General features: G+C 29.1%; 3 protein-coding genes across 4 annotated transcripts in view; 1 reads left to right on the top strand and 2 right to left on the bottom strand.

Annotated features, from left to right (window-relative positions):
- The window catches only part of LOC130898617 (dipeptidyl aminopeptidase-like protein 6), a 19,084-nt gene extending 12,378 nt beyond the window's left edge, over window positions 1-6,706 (bottom strand). The window contains exons 1-6 of the mRNA XM_057808032.1: window positions 6,596-6,706; window positions 4,133-4,290; window positions 3,669-3,879; window positions 3,182-3,276; window positions 2,990-3,117; window positions 1,152-1,363 (exon numbers count right to left, since the gene is read on the bottom strand). Coding sequence (XP_057664015.1) covers window positions 1,152-1,363; window positions 2,990-3,117; window positions 3,182-3,276; window positions 3,669-3,879; window positions 4,133-4,162 — 676 coding nt within the window. The 5' untranslated portion in view covers window positions 4,163-4,290; window positions 6,596-6,706. The remainder of the gene's footprint in view (window positions 1-1,151; window positions 1,364-2,989; window positions 3,118-3,181; window positions 3,277-3,668; window positions 3,880-4,132; window positions 4,291-6,595) is intronic.
- Window positions 2,136-16,684, top strand: LOC130898618 (peptide-N(4)-(N-acetyl-beta-glucosaminyl)asparagine amidase). Of its 2 annotated transcripts, XM_057808033.1 has the most exons (10): window positions 2,136-2,504; window positions 9,795-10,069; window positions 10,125-10,229; window positions 10,281-10,446; window positions 11,067-11,242; window positions 11,302-11,484; window positions 11,543-11,865; window positions 13,331-13,620; window positions 13,681-13,839; window positions 16,427-16,684. In XM_057808033.1, exons 2-10 carry the CDS (start codon window positions 9,848-9,850, stop codon window positions 16,594-16,596), a joined length of 1,794 nt encoding a protein of 597 aa, XP_057664016.1. In that variant the 5' UTR covers window positions 2,136-2,504; window positions 9,795-9,847; the 3' UTR covers window positions 16,597-16,684. The 2 variants fall into 2 exon arrangements, with proteins under 2 accessions (XP_057664016.1, XP_057664019.1); XM_057808036.1 differs by lacking the exon at window positions 2,136-2,504 and having other exon boundaries at window positions 9,515-10,069.
- Window positions 8,322-9,509, bottom strand: LOC130898619 (AP-3 complex subunit sigma-2). The gene is made up of 4 exons (XM_057808037.1): window positions 9,348-9,509; window positions 9,203-9,294; window positions 8,856-9,147; window positions 8,322-8,710 (listed from the first exon to the last, which is right to left on the bottom strand). The coding sequence occupies exons 1-4, from the start codon at window positions 9,414-9,416 to the stop codon at window positions 8,588-8,590; spliced, it is 576 nt and encodes a 191-aa protein (XP_057664020.1). The 5' UTR covers window positions 9,417-9,509; the 3' UTR covers window positions 8,322-8,587.

The following is a 16,684-nucleotide window of genomic DNA, read 5'->3' as shown; positions in this document are numbered from 1 at the left end:
TCTTTTCAAACGAAATTCAATATATTCAATTCTGGGACATCCTGTAAGGTTATAAACAAAGTTAAAACGGATTAATACGTGTAGGTATCCCAAATAAGCAGGACAAATATACAGTATGTTCCAAAAGTAGATAAATGAGGCAAAAAACGCTACTTTACTTATCTAGATCAATGTTTTCGATTTTTGGGACATTCTTTATAAAAAATTATTTACATCAATAGAAGGATGTCTCGAAATTTATTAAACTATCTGTTAAATAATCGATTTTATTTCAATCGAACATTCTATATTTGATTTTAGGGACATCCTGTACATTTAAATATAAACAGTCATACAGAATGTCTGAAAACTGGTTCAACCTGTCAAATATACTATTTTTCCTGATCAACCGCCGTTTTTCATTTTTAAGACAACCTGTATGTAAAATTATTAACATCGATACAGGATGTCTCAAAAATAAATAAACTTGTCAAACATACCATTTTCCCAAGACGAACGCCTTATTTTTCATTTGAGGGACATCCTGTATATAAATTCATTCACCTCAATAAAGGATGTCTCAAAATAGAGTAACCCTGTTAGATATATGATTTTTCTAGAAGGATACGCTTATTTTTCATTTTTGAGACAATCTGTATGTAAAATTATTAACATCAATATAGGATGTCTCAAAAATGATCAACCCCGTCAAGTATATGAATTTTCCAAAATGAATACGCTAATTTCTAATTTTGAGACAACCTGTATGTAAAATTATTAAAATCAATACATGGGATTTCTCAAAAATAAATAAACTTGTCAAACATACCATTTTCCCAAAACAAACGCCTTATTTTTCATTTGAGAGACATCCTGTATGTGATTTATTCACCCCCATACAGGATGTCTCAAAAGTGATAAACGAATACACGAAATTTTGTTAAATCGAACGTCTTTACTCGATTTTCGGAACACCCTATATGCCTGTAGATAATTTTATGTTATAGTCATTAGTCACATTCAAAAGTAAAATAATTTTTGAAAAGTATACCAACTTGACATCCTGTTAATACAAATGACTCACACTGTTTATTACTAAAACGATTTTTGTTAATGTCACATACACCACTATTATACAATGAAAAAAATATATCAAGACGAATTGTATTTACCTTCATATAACCAATCCGGAACCCCGTGACTGACCACTCCTGGTACCGCCGTATGGGTTACCTTATAACCCATGTGAGACGTCGGCGTTTTCCTATAAAAGATATTGTAATCCTTCACCATAACTAACGCGTGTCCTTTCGGCGCCCATTGCGCCAATAATAAAAAGGGGTGATCGTCATCTTGTGGTATTGGCCGAAGTGAAAAATCATTGCTGCAATATGAAAATATAAAAAATTTTCTGTTGTATTTCCATGCTGATAGCAACCTAAGAAAATGTTTTTTAATGGTAATAAAACTGTTTTAAAATAAAAGTAATTTTTACGTTCAACAGAATTTCAATTTACACCTTTAGTTTTGTAGTGACCATATTACATCCAACTGTAAGTGCATAATCACGTTCGGCAGTAAATTGTGAAGTTGAAAAGAGACGCTTAACTTTGACGAATTTTTTCCAACACACATTAACATTTCACTGTTTATCATGAAGGCGTAACCTAATATTTTTTTTCACTTCTCAAAAATATTTGTTAATAAAATCATAGTGAAAATTTGCAATAATATTCAAAAAACAATAAACAAAACGTTTTGTTTTTTACCGGTAAAATCATCTGTCGAAAATTAGTTTCACAAATAGCCACTAGAGAAATATTCTCGTTACAAAAATCATTAAATAACGACATACGTTCTATAAATACCTTATTATTCCCCCATAAAGTTAAAAAGAGATACGGATAGTTATCAATTGAATTCTAGTAATTCAGCGTTGTCAGAATCGAAAGAAATTATATATCTAACAAATATTCTAATAATTATTCTAAGAAATTTTGTTTTCACTGAAATTAATTAATTAATAACAAAAACATTATTGAAAATATCGTTTTTATTATTCTTAAATGGTATGAGGAATTTACGTAACTCAATTGAGTTGTAAAAAGAAATCTGGCAACGTTGTTATGATTTCATTTGAAAGCTGCCACTTTCAAAAAACCGAATATTACCGTTTGCAATAATTTTAAACGCGGATAAGTAATGTTTTATTGTTTAATTAAAGAAATATGTAGTAACATTTTCAAAATAATTTACAGTGCGTAAAAATTTCAAACTGTTCAATATGAATCACTTGCTGTTAAAAAATTGTAAAAACTATGTGAATAAGTGCGTCGTTAAAGTGATTAAAAAGTGTAATAAATTAAAAAAAAAAACCCTATAAACAATTGATTTTCTTATTAATAAGAATGTTTATGTAGTTAAAATGTTATAAAAGTGTATCTAACAGGAATATTTTAATCTTTTTGTGAATCCTAACCTAACATTGTTCTTTTTAACAAATCCTCTGTTATTTCTATTTAAAGGTGAGTAAAAACAATTTTTTACATTCAAATATGTATTAAATGGATTGTTTATGAACAAATATTATATAAGAAGTTTCAAAATTATCGATTTATATATAAAAATGTAAGTAATTATGATTTGAAATCGACGAGAAAAAGCAGTCGTTTAAACACCTTTAAGTACATAAAACAGTATGATAAATAAATTTAAAGTGTTTTAATGAGCGTTAAAGCGAACCTTTATTTTCTTTATCTAACTTTTAATCAAAGCTTTTCTCAATTTTTTAATTTAAGTATACAAACAAAAAGTTTCGCTTTTATTAGAGCTCGAGATTGGTGCAGATGATAATATATTTGCATTCAAATTAAAAACAACACAAGGCGAAGTTGGAAAAACAACAAACTCTAAATTTCTGTTGCTGGAAAATTTAATTATGAGTATAAAACAAAGGGTTGCTTTATTAAAGCTAGGTATAAGACGGAATCGTTTTTTTTTCAACACTTACCCACTTTGTACGTCGTAGATACTGTATTGAGCCAAATAAGAATGTCTGAAGAGCTTTTGTACATTGGTCGCTAACAACAGGTACTTCTGATCAGGGGATAATTGGAAACGTGTGGGGTTCAACCGCAACTTAATGAAAAAAAAAACATTTCAACTAATGTTTTGGCTCGTTTTTAGTCAAATTAATACTTACAAACGTCTGATTTGACATAATTGTTCTAATTGTAAGATTGAAAGCATTCAAAATGCTTATACCCCCATAATGGTCTCTGAAAATAATTTCGTCATCTGAAATAGAGAAAAATTTACATTTCAATATATTTATTTGAAATTCCTTCTACTTGGTGTAATTAAATCAATTTATTTTTTCTGCGCTCCTATAAAAATAAGTCCTGTGAATTAAATCTGGTCACCGAGGATGCTACTCTGATAATTGTATCAAATGGCAAGGAACTGGGCAATGGAAATAAACTCCTCAAGCAGTTATCATCTTCTTTTGAACACTTTTGTCCTCGTTTTTGCTTGACAAAAATTATCTTTCATTATAACAGACTCGGTAGTCATCTTGCACTTTTAAGTGATTCAAAATAACCCCGAATATATTTGGCAATGGCGATGGAAACGTTAAATTCATAAATTGCCTCGACCTTTTACCCTTTTCTTTTCTATCATGAACTCACCTGATATCCACGTTCCGTTGAACTTCAAGGGTTGAAAATCTCGACCCAAGATGTCGTCTAATTGAAATCTGTTTCCTTTTATCCTGGGTCCATCGTCGGGAGGAGTTAATAGTACTACGGATGTTACTATTAACGCCAATACGACGACTATCACCAACAGAGCAATGAGAATTCCCCTCCAGTTTCTTTGGTTTGTGTTACTGGACACTAGCTGTCGAAATAATCATGGAATTTGAATTAGAATCTTCAAAAAAATATGCAAAAACTAAACTCTTTTGTTGTAAAGACTGTCTTTTATAAAAACTAATTGTCATTTGTCTTCTAAAAATTGTCTTCTACTAAAGTAAGCTGTCTTTGGTCTTTAGAGACTGGCTTTTGCTATAAAATTGATCATTTGTCTTTTAGGAAATATTAAATACCTTGTTGGAAGGATGTTTTCTCGAAAAATTAAATTTGAAACTCACCTCGTCGTCGAACGGATCGTGATCAGCCATTTTTCATTTGATATCATAAGTATTCAGCGCGAAACACAAAATTTTACCAAAAAATTCATGGTACACTTAAAACCGGGCCGTCTTTTCAAAATCATACTCCTTTTTCACGAATGGACGAAAATATAAATCTGAAACAATACCGGGGGTTCACTAAATGTTTCTTCTTTGTATTATAGAGTGTTTTAACGTTATTTATACCACCCTGTAGATTATGACAAAGAAAATTTCGAAATGTATTGATTTGAAAAGAACTGTTACCAATTAAATGTCCGTGAAAGTCGACTAATTATTATTACATTGTATTCGTCCCGGTTATTAATTGGTAACAACAACAATTCTAGAAAATAATACAAATTATTACAGTCAAAAAAAGTTTTATTTCGCTAAATTTTTAACAACTCTCGTAGAAGGTCACTACACTCGATTTATCGATATATATAGCTGGTTAATTTCATGTTTAGTTTGTTATATTCCACTAATTTAATCTTATTGAATCAATTTGTGTAAATGTAACTTATTCCGGGCCTGTTCACTCATTTATAATTCAATGATATTTTAAAGTTCGTGTTTCTGTTTATTTGATCGTGTCTACAAGCGTTTTCTGCTTATCAAATTATCAAATTCAGTTTTTGACATGCGAATCTTGGTTAATTTAAATTCGTCTCGAGTCAAGGAACTTGTAATTTCGCTTTCATGATTATAATAACCAGGGTAGCGAAAGTGTTGTAGGAACATTCCGTGCTGTTGAATTTTCATTTACACTAGCGGTCAAAAGTTTTTGACCACCACAACAAATAAGTCTTTCTCCAAAATCGCTTCAATTTTCACCAAACATCCCCAAATCCAAACAATCCTCCTACAGTCGGAATTACACAAACATTTTGTTGACTAAAAAGAGATTTATTCACTGCCACCATTAAAAAAAGCCAAATATTTTCGTTTTTTTTTTCTATTTTCTAAATATTTTTGTCTCCAATTGCACTCAGAGGTAACTATAGATTGATTTGAGTTAAAAAAGGTCTGTCCCCTTCCATTCCCAAATAAATTAGTCTTTTTTGAACGTATTGCTTTCGAAACTTTTAAAAATTTGTCATTTCCAACAATATTTCCAGTTTTTTCCCTGTTTTTTCGAGCTATTTATCCCCAATTGCACTCAGGGGTAACTATAGATTGATTTGAGTTAAAAAAAGCCTGTCCGCTTCCATTCCCAAGTAAATTATCCTTTTTTGGACATATTGCTTTCGAAACTTATAAAAAAGTGTCATTTCCACCTATATTTCCACTTTTTTCCCTGTTTTTTCAAACTATTAGTCCCCAATTGCACTCAGGGGTAACTATAGATTGATTTGAGTTAAAAAAGGTCTGTCCCCTTCCATTCCCAAATAAATTAGTCTTTTTTGAACGTATTGCATTCGAAACTTTTAAAAATTTGTCATTTCCAACAATATTTCCAGTTTTTTCCCTGTTTTTTCGAGCTATTTATCCCCAATTGCACTTAGGGGTAACTATAGATTGATTTGAGTTAAAAAAAGCCTGTCCGCTTCCATTCCCAAGTAAATTAGCCTTTTTTGGACATATTGCTTTCGAAACTTATAAAAGAGTGTCATTTTCACCAATATTTCCAGTTTTTTCCCTGTTTTTTCGAGCTATTTTTCCCCAATTGCACTCAGGGGTAACTATAGATTGATTTGAGTTAAAAAAGGTCTGTCCCCTTCCATTCCCAAGTAAATTAGACTTAAAAATAAAAAAAATTAACATTTTTTCCAATATTTTCGATTTTTTTCCCAAAAAAAACTGACTAAAGTGTAAATTAATTAATAAAAAACAATAAAAACATATACTATTAACTATTAACAGATTATTTTGGAGTCTGGAAAAACTTTTTCTCATTTAAATAATTGGTTTTTCCAAACTATCAAGTTATTTTTTAAATACCGTGTAGAACCTTGTAACTTTATAAATTAGGATATTTTTTTAATTTAATTCTAGAAAAAAAAGATGCTTCTAATTAATCACGTTTTATATTTCTGGAATTTTATATATACAAGGTTAAAAAAAATTATTTATTGTAAATAAAAAGTCGTTATAAGGTTCATATTATTATAAAAAAATATTTTAACTAAATAGTTATTATAAAAATCGAATTATAAGATATCAAAAATGATTTTTTTTCGTTTTTTGTTAATTTCCGAAAATTTGAAATAAACGAAAAAAATGTTCAAAAATTCAAAATTCACTAGAATCTAATATATAATATTATATATATAATATAATTAAAAATTTCGTTTTTTTTACAAAAAAATATATAAAACCTCAAAATTCACCTCAATACGAGGAAATTTTCGAGGAAAACTCGCTGGAAATCACGAAAAACATCGAAATTTTCCATTCCAAAGATACATTTTATAATTTTGATCATAAATATTGACTTACCAAACGAAATTTCTTTCATAATTATCAACCATCAACCAAAAATCCAATAGAAATATTTTACTGCCCGAACTTTTGGACGCGTCCTTCCTTATCGACGGCAATTCCTAAACTGGCCCGAGCCCTGAATTCGACGGCGCACGCGTATTACCGCATTGTTTATTATTTCATTTCTTGTAGCATGTGGAAATAACCTAATTGTCGTTTCGTGTGTCTGTATTATTTTTTTATAATTTCTATTTTCGTATATTTTCTGTATTGAAAGTGTCCGTTTTGTAAATACGAGTATGAAATATGAATAATTATTGACGAAAATCGTGAATTTGAATGCCTCTAAATAATATACAGATGACCAAACGAATTTATGTTACAAACTTACTTATAAATTCTGCAATTTTTCATATATAGTGTATAAGAAATTAATGCCGAAATATCAGACAATCTACATTTGTCGAAATTGAAAATAAAGAACTTCAATATTCTGTATAAAATAATCCATATTTATATACAGAGTGAGTCTTAAATTTTATAAACTATCGAGTTGATTTTTCATTGAATTTTAATTAAGAAGTGGGTCTTTTAATACCTAATTCGAAAGGTCTTTTAATACTGTATACAGTATTGATACAATCCGTCGTATATTATTTCTACGGGGCGAAAAAAAAATTTAAATGTTATTTTTTAGTTTGAAAATTTGTTATTATTGTTGAAATTTATTAATAAGTTTTTGTAATTGAATATTTTAGGTGATTCGCCCAGTATTTAATAAACTTTTAGTAAGAAAAAATGGACAAACTTGAAGAAATGTACAAAAATCTATACTGTACATCTGTCTGGTTTAGAATCATAATAAAAATAAGTTAGTTCAGCGTTTTCGAGGTCGTAGAACCCGTATCGATGTACTTTAGCTGCGATATGGTCAGATTTACTTTAGCTTAAACGAGGTTATGTTTACATTAGCTTCAATTTGATTGGATTTACTTTAGATGCATTATGTCAGATTTACTTTAGATTCGACGAGGTTATGTTTACAGTACCTCCAATTGGTTTAGATTTACATTAGCTCCAATGGGGTTAGGTTTACATTAGCTTCAATTTGGTTAGATTTACTTTAACTGCAATATATCAGATTTATTTTAGCTTCGACGAGGTTATGTTTACATTAGCTCCAATTCGGTTAGATTTACATTAGATTCAATTTGGTTAGATTGACTTATGCCTAATTAGTTTAGGTTTACTTCAGCTTAGATTGTTAGCTTGGCTTTGATTAGATTAACTTTAGCTCCAATTAGGTTAGGTTTACCTGAGCCCTCTTTAGGTTAGGTTTACATTTAGCTTTGACGAGATTAGGTTTGTATTAGCTTCAATTTGGTTAGATTTACTTCAGTTTACATCAGATAAGTTTATTACATCTTAGACATTATGTAAAATTTCAAATTCAATACGAAATACAGGAAAGTTTAATAATTAAGTGGTTCAATAATATGTATTATCTATAATAAAGGATGTAACAACATTAGTCGCGAAATTGGGACACCCTGCATATTTATATCGTCTACAGAGTCTTTAGGAAGTTTTTTTATCAAATCTAATCGTAAATTTGCTTTTAACAGACGAAATTCGAAATTATTTTATAGATTCGTGATACAGGGTGAGATAAAAGTATGACAACTTCTAAAGGTTCATTATGCCAAAGTTACAGGGGAATTCAAATAAATAGTCATTAAACTTGAATTAATAATATATTTATAAACATTTTAACTTAAAAAATAATTAAATTATATATAAAAAATGTAATTAAACAAATCGTTACATTAAAAAATCGAAAATCATTTCAAAATAGTGTAACAAAGAGAAAATTCCCGTTTCTAAATCAGAAACACCCTGTAGATACAATATATATCAAGTGTATTTAACAGAAGAAGATTCTTCCAGAAGCGATCGAGAATCTGGCGGTATAATGTGAACATTCTGGAATTCTGTTTCTAATCGAGGTCAGAATTTTAGGTCTTTAATGGCCTGCGGTAAATCGGGTAACTTTATATCTTTTATTTGTTGCGGAATGTTCATATTTTTAACAGCCGAAACAGCCCGCGCTGGAGCAGCGGTTATACCCGCCTGGAAATCAATCAAAACAAAAAGATCATATATATATATATATATATATATATATATATATATATATATATATATATATTGAAAAAAACGTCCGTTTGCACGTTATTTAATTAAATATAATATAATAATAAAGTTTATAACTGACCTCTTGTTTTTCCATTTTGTTTTGGTCTTCAATCCGCGTAAGAATTTCAGTCATATTTGTTTCCAAGACCATTCCCCCCATTACGAGTTCGTTGAGGATATAATGCACTTTATCTACGTGGAAAATCAAATCTAATTCGCATACGTTCTCGAAACATTTATCTAATGTTTCGACAAACACCTGAATTAGATCTAATATTCCCAATTCGCTTTCGGAGGAATCTACGCAGAATACGAAGTACAATGTGGCGTAATGTCTGTATATTAATTTGTAATCGCTACCACCAATTAAGCTGAAAATAATACTTGGTTTATCTGGATAATAAATTGGATATAATTTGAAAATACCTCCCGCCTTCTAAAAAATTACAAACATTATCTTCCCTTTTAGAAACTAATTGAAATGTTTCTTTTATTATTTGCTGTTGCATATCCTCTGCCTAGAAGTAGTTAAAAATAAACGTTTTACTCATATTTAACCTGAAAAACTTACAAAATATTGATAAAACTTCGAAAGTCTCGGTTTTCCATGATTATTAAAGACTAGAATAGCTTTTATCATTATAACTAATTCAATTAAATTTTTAAATTACAAATCTTACACGTAAAATAATATAGTTTACATATTTCAATATATTGTGACATTTGACATTGACGTTTAATCTGTATTAGGAAATATACATGAATATCACGGCTAAAGTAATAAGATAATTAAGATATTTCGAAACGTTATTTTAAACTGGTTTTCATTGAAGAGACCTACAATTAAAAAAATAATTGTAAAAAACGTATACACTTATTTGTATCATTTATAATAATCGATATTGGTTTGGGTTCAAAAAGTAACCGTACGTGGTTTGTAATACTAACAACATCATAACCTGTAATAATACATTAATGTCAAAAACAAATGTTGATGATTTGTGTTTTTTTTGTTAAGTGCTTGTATCTTATCTGGTTAAAGTTGTATCAGTGGACTATATTTTAATAAAAATGAGTCAATATATGAAAGATGTGTTAGCGAAATTTTATAAAAATCCGGCGGAAAAACGTGAAGAAACCATCAAGATATTGTGTAAAATTGCAGATAACATTTTAGGAAATCCTACAGATAAAACATTCCGAAAGTTACAGAAAACTAATCCGACAATAAATAATAAAATTTTATGCAGGGATGGAGGAAAGGAGTTGTTAACAATCATGGGTTTTCAAGAAGTACGTTCGTACGTTTTTATGAACCAGTAGGTGAATTAGAATATTTATTTTACAGAAAGATGCCTATTTTGAAATGCCTATCGATATTCCTATAAATCGTGTTCAAGAATTTCGAAAATTGGTCGTAACTTTGAATCCAAAACAGAAACAGCGTGAAATAGTAAGTGCATTTCATAAATTTAAACGGGCAATAATTTCAATTATTTCGTAGACTTATTCAAATTCGTTGTTATATAGATTACAAAACTATTCAGCTAACATGATTAAGTATGAAAATAAACAAGTGCAAAAACGAATATTGGATTTAATGCCTATATGGCAATTAGAGGAAGATGCGCAAAAAAAATTGAGAGCCATTCACTGGGATTGTAAAAAAAGTGAGTAGATTTTGTTCTCTATTTATCAATTTTCTTTTTTTATTGTATTTTTCGCCAGAATTAAATAATTATTCAGTCAAATATGTATATAATTTTTGTTTCCCTTGGAAATATTGATATATTCTTCTGATTTCTTCTTTTAAAAGTATCACCTTGTATATTTAGTTGAATAGATCCTATATCAACAGTTTATTGCTTTTGAGAGTTTTATTTTGTGGTTTTTATTGACTAAAATTTGAATTCTTGATGTTGATGCAAATTGAGACACTTTTTAACGCTTAGAATGTAATAGGTTTCATAAAAACCCATGAAAACATCCGAATTAACTTGATTTTTATCCACACAATATTAGTTTCCTTCTAATTCCTTCAAAAGATTTGGAAAACTTGTGAAATAAAAACTTACTGTAATAGTTATTGTTAAAAATTCAATTTTTGATCTTGCTTTGACTTTTGGAAGAATTCTGCTAAACAGAATCGCGAAATTTTGTATTATAAAGAAACATAAAATTTCATTCTTCATGTTGAATAAGTTCTAAATCAACAGTTTGTACCATTCTGGAAACATCAAATTTCATTCTTCATTCTCAAGGTTTTTCTCTAACTGAACTCTATCCGCAGATCATTTACCAGAACCTAATATATCTTTACAAGATACGTTAATTCACGAATTATTGAGGTGGTTCAAAGAAGATTTTTTCGATTGGGTAAATACTTTACCTTGCGAATTTTGCCGAGGCGAAACTGTAATGTCCCACGTCACTTCAAATCCTCATATGTACGCTGACCGTGTAGAGGTGCGTATTATAGCACTATAGCCCTAAATCGATATAAATTTTTCGTTGACATTTGACAGATGCATAAATGTACGAAATGTCAAAAATTTACGCCGTTTCCGCGATACAACGACCTAAATATCCTTTTGGAAACGAGACGTGGCAGATGTGGTGAATGGGCGGACGTATTTACATTATGTTGCCGCGCCATGGGGTGGGATACCAGATTCGTCGTCGACGAAGAAGACCACGTATGGACCGAAGTATGACTCAGTATGATATAAATGATGAATCACCCTGTAGATTTATGTTTTGTGTTAGGTGTTTTCAATAGCGCAAAAACGTTGGTTGCATTGCGATCCTTGCGAAAATATCCTCGATACTCCTTTGGTGTACGAAAACGGTTGGAATAAGAAACTCTCCTACGTCATGGCTTACTCCGTAGACGATATCCAAGACGTCACTTGGAGATATACGACTAAATACCAGGAAGTACTCGGTAGGAGGAAACAATGTACGGAGGCGCAGCTTTTGAACGAAATTTTTAAAATTAGAACCGAGAGGCAGAAAAATTTGTCGATATACAGGAAGGCGTATCTCGTCAAAAGGAACGCTATGGAATTGGCGGAATTTTTATCCGAAGGGTGAGTCGACTTTTGGATCACACTGTATAATTTAGATAAAATAAAATTGCTATAAATAACACATTAAGAGTTAATAATCGAGAAGCGGATCGGAGTGAAATACACGATAATAATAAATATAAAAATATCATATTATTATCGCAGCATTGCCAAGTCTATTTATTTTTCAGTAGATCTACTAATTTGACGTGTTGACTATTAAAATATTGATTTCTCTGAGTTTATAAACCGTGTCAAAATATAAGCAGCGTTGCAAATTCAATTGATTGTTTTCAGGATATTTTCCAATGTCATATGCGGGGTTGCCAAATATGTATTTTTAGTAGATCCAATTAGAGCCAATTAGACTTGCCAGTCTACTTTCTTTTCGTTAGATCTACCGATTTGACGTATCTGTCAATATGTCGGTTGAAATCTCATACCCTAAGCAGCGTTGCCATATCTACTGATTTGTCAGGAGATTCACTGATATCGATTTCGTATGCAACGTTGACAAATCTATCGATTTACCGATATCGATGCCACATGTGTGCGTTAGACGAAACGTTCACAATAAACAGCGTTGCCACGTCCACCATTCGTTCAGTAAATCTACCGATTTAAAGTGTTATACCAGAAACGGGCTTGCCAAGTCTACTTTTTTTCAGTAATCCTACCGATTTGACACACCATCTGTCAATACGTCGACATCGATCTCTCTAATTCTGATAAACTGAATCTCAAGTGAAATTTTATACCACAAGCAGCGTTGTCGGATCCATCGTCGTTTCAGTAAATTGACCAATATCGACGCTATGTGCAACGTTGCCATATCTATTGGTTTTTTAGGAGATTCACCAATTCCGATGCTGTTTGCAACGTTGTCAAACCTATTGATTTAACTACCGATTTAACGTGTTGGAAACTTAGTCTAAGTCGAAATTCTATACCGTAAGCAGCGTTGCCAAATCTACCGATTGTTCAGAAAATCTACGAATTAAACGTTTCAAATAAAAAAAAAAACGACGTTGCCAAGTCTACTGATTTTTATCGAGGAATTCACCAATATCGATGTTATACGCAACGTTGCCACATCTGTAACTGTAATTTTCATCATTCTCAGTTAAAATCTGATGATATTTTCGATGACATAGTTAAATGTTGCCAAATCTAGTGATATTTCATTAGATCTAGAGTTTTAACATGTTATACCTGGATCGGCGTTGCCAAGTCTACCGATTTTTCATATGTCTATGCGAATTTCTATAAATTGTATCTTAATAATCACAAGCGGCGTTGCCAAGTCCATAGATTTTTCAGTAGATTTTCGAATTTTTTTGGCTTTTTACTGATTTGATTGAAAAATCTGTCAACGTGATTCGTATTTACGTCATTATGCACCGTTGTCGGATTTAGCGTTTTTAACGAAAATATGAGGAAATATCGTTTTTGAACGTAGAGGGCGCGTATAAAAAAATGTTTTCAGGACATCGAAAGAAGGCGATTCACGACAACGAAGTTCCGGTTCGGAAAGTTGGCGATTGGCCAGAGGAGAAATGCGAATATCGTCTGAATACGTGTGGGAAATAAAACCGTCGGAAAATAATGGCAACACTGTATCGATTAGTTATTCGTGCGCTTTGAATAAATATAAACGCGGTACCGAAAGTGGCACCTCATTAGAAATCGATGATTGGAACCTGGGTGCTTACGAGGTCGAAAATATGTTTAGGAAAATCGAGAACGATTGGAAAATGGTTTATTTGGCTAGAAACGGTAAAATTGAAAACAATATATATATAAAAAAGGGTTTTTTTGTCGAAATATTGATTTTAGATGGTGTTTTGGATGGTAAGGTTAGGTGGGTGTTTCGAATCGATAGTTCGGGTAGGAAATTGGACAATGTACGTTTGGAATTTGGACACGAAACGTTCGAAAACGGTCTAGTTACCATTAAAATTTCGTATGGTGACAATATGGTAACACTTCCTAAAGGTAAACTATTTTTTTTTAATTTAATTGTCGTTTTAAGGATCATTTTTTATATTTCCGATGTAATTAATTATCATTTGTTCGCGATTTTTCATTTTTTGCAAACAAAATCTTTTTTTTTTGTTCCATTAAAATGCGTATTAATATGGAATTTAAATGATATAAAAAATATTTTATTCAAATTTTTCAAATTTCCGATGTTTGATTATAATTTTTTTAACTATACTCTTTTCAAAAAAACTTAATTTTCATGAAAATCTCAAAAATATAAAATTTTTAAATAATTTTCAACGTTTTCTACTCCCCAAAATGAATACTTTTATTTGTACATATTTCAAGGTTATGGATCAATTTTTTTCAGTGTAACTTTGTTTTAATATGTAAAAGTCTCGTGATTTCCAAAAAAAATTGTACTTTTCAAAAATTGCAAAAAAATTTTTATCCAAATATCTCAAATTTCCAATGCTTTACCATAAAATCTCAAAAATTCTATTTTTTCACAAAAAAAAACTAAATTTTTATGAAAATCTTAAAAATAATTAATTTTTAAATAATTTCCAACGTCTCTTGCCCCTCAAATTGAATATTTTTTATTTCTACTTATTTTCAACCAAAATTTTCAAATTTCCGATGTTTTGACATAAAATCTCAAAAATTAAATTTTTTACAAAAAAAAATTAATTCTTATAAAAATCTCAAAAATATAAAATTTTTAAATAATTTTCAACGTTTTCTACCCCCCAAATTGAATACTTTTATTTGTACATATTTCAAGGTTATGGATCAATTTTTTTCAGTGTAACTTTGTTTTAATATGTAAAAGTCTCGTGATTTCCAAAAAAAATTGTACTTTTCAAAAATTGCAAAAAAATTTTTATCCAAATATCTCAAATTTCCAATGCTTTACCATAAAATCTCAAAAATTCTATTTTTTCACAAAAAAAAAACTAAATTTTTATGAAAATCTTAAAAATAATTAATTTTTAAATAATTTCCAACGTCTCTTGCCCCTCAAATTGAATATTTTTTATTTCTACTTATTTTCAACCAAAATTTTCAAATTTCCGATGTTTTGACATAAAATCTCAAAAATTCAATTTTTTACAAAAAAAAATTAATTCTTATAAAAATCTCAAAAATATAAAATTTTTAAATAATTTTCAACGTTTTCTACCCCCCAAATTGAATACTTTTATTTGTACATATTTCAAGGTTATGGATCAATTTTTTTCAGTGTAACTTTGTTTTAATATGTAAAAGTCTCGTGATTTCCAAAAAAAAATTGTACTTTTCAAAAATTGCAAAAAAAATTTTTATCCAAATATTTCAAATTTTCAATGTTTTACCATAAAATCTCAAAAATTCTATTTTTTCACAAAAAAAACTAAATTTTTATAAAAATCTTAAAAATAACTAATTTTTAAATAATTTCCAACGTCTCTTGCCCCTCAAATTGAATATTTTTTATTTCTACTTATTTTCAACCAAAATTTTCAAATTTCCGATGTTTTGACATAAAATCTCAAAAATTCAATTTTTTACAAAAAAAAATTAATTCTTATAAAAATCTCAAAAATATAAAATTTTTAAATAATTTTCAACGTTTTCTACCCCCCAAATTGAATACTTTTATTTGTACATATTTCAAGGTTATGGATCAATTTTTTTCAGTGTAACTTTGTTTTAATATGTAAAAGTCTCGTGATTTCCAAAAAAAATTGTACTTTTCAAAAATTGCAAAAAAATTTTTATCCAAATATCTCAAATTTCCAATGTTTCACCATAAAATATCAAAAATTAATTTTTTTACAAAAAAACCAAATTTTTATAAAAATCTTAAAAATAACTAATTTTTAAATAATTTCCAACGTCTCTTGCCCCTCAAATTGAATATTTTTTATTTCTACTTAATTTCAACCAAAATTTTCAAATTTCCGATGTTTTGACATAAAATCTCAAAACTTCAATTTTTTACAAAAAAAATTAATTCTTATAAAAATCTCAAAAATATCACATTTTTGAATAATTTTCAACGCCTTTAACCACACAATTTGAATATTTTTTATTTCTACATATTTCGAAGTTATGAACCATTTTTTTCAGTCTAACTTAGTTTTAATGTCTAAAAGTCGCGTGAATTTAAAAAAAAATCACAGCCTTTAAAAATTGCGAAAAAAAACATTTTCACAAAATTTTTCAAATTTTCGATGTTTTATCATAAAATCTCAAAAATTCTATTTTTCACAAAAAAAAAACTAAATTTTTATGATAATCTCTGAAATATCAATTTCTTAAATAATTATTAACGTCTTTTGCCCCCCACATAGAATATTTTAATTTGTACAAATTTCAAGGTTATGGACCATTTTTTTTTCAGTGTAACTTTGTTTTCATGTATAAAGTAATGCAAAAAATAGATCTCGCCCTTAAAAAATTGAAAAAAAAACATTTGCATCCACATTTTATGAATTTTCGTAAATTCATTTTTTCTCTTAATAAAAATTTTTTTCAGTGTAATTTCGTTTTTACATGTAAAAATCCCGTAAATTCCCGCAATTTTCAAAACAAAATATTTTTTCCCTCATTTTAGGCGAAACAAAAATGTCACTAGACAATTTGAAGGACATAAAAACATTAACAGTAGAAGCTATAGTATCCGGAGGTAAAGGTGACACCTCCTGGCAACACGCCCAACTATTCAGACAGTCCATTGACAGTACTTCCTACCCTTTCAATTTAACTTTTACCTTTCTACCCTAAAGACATTAATTAGTTTTAATTCTTCCACACGAAGTATAAGTTTTTATCCTAAAATATAAGTAAAACTACAAAATATATTTTTAAAAAT

The sequence above is a fragment of the Diorhabda carinulata genome, chromosome 10 (genome assembly GCF_026250575.1).
Source record: "Diorhabda carinulata isolate Delta chromosome 10, icDioCari1.1, whole genome shotgun sequence".
NCBI classification, from domain to species: domain Eukaryota; kingdom Metazoa; phylum Arthropoda; class Insecta; order Coleoptera; family Chrysomelidae; genus Diorhabda; species Diorhabda carinulata.
This window is presented reverse-complemented; position numbering and strand designations above follow the sequence as displayed.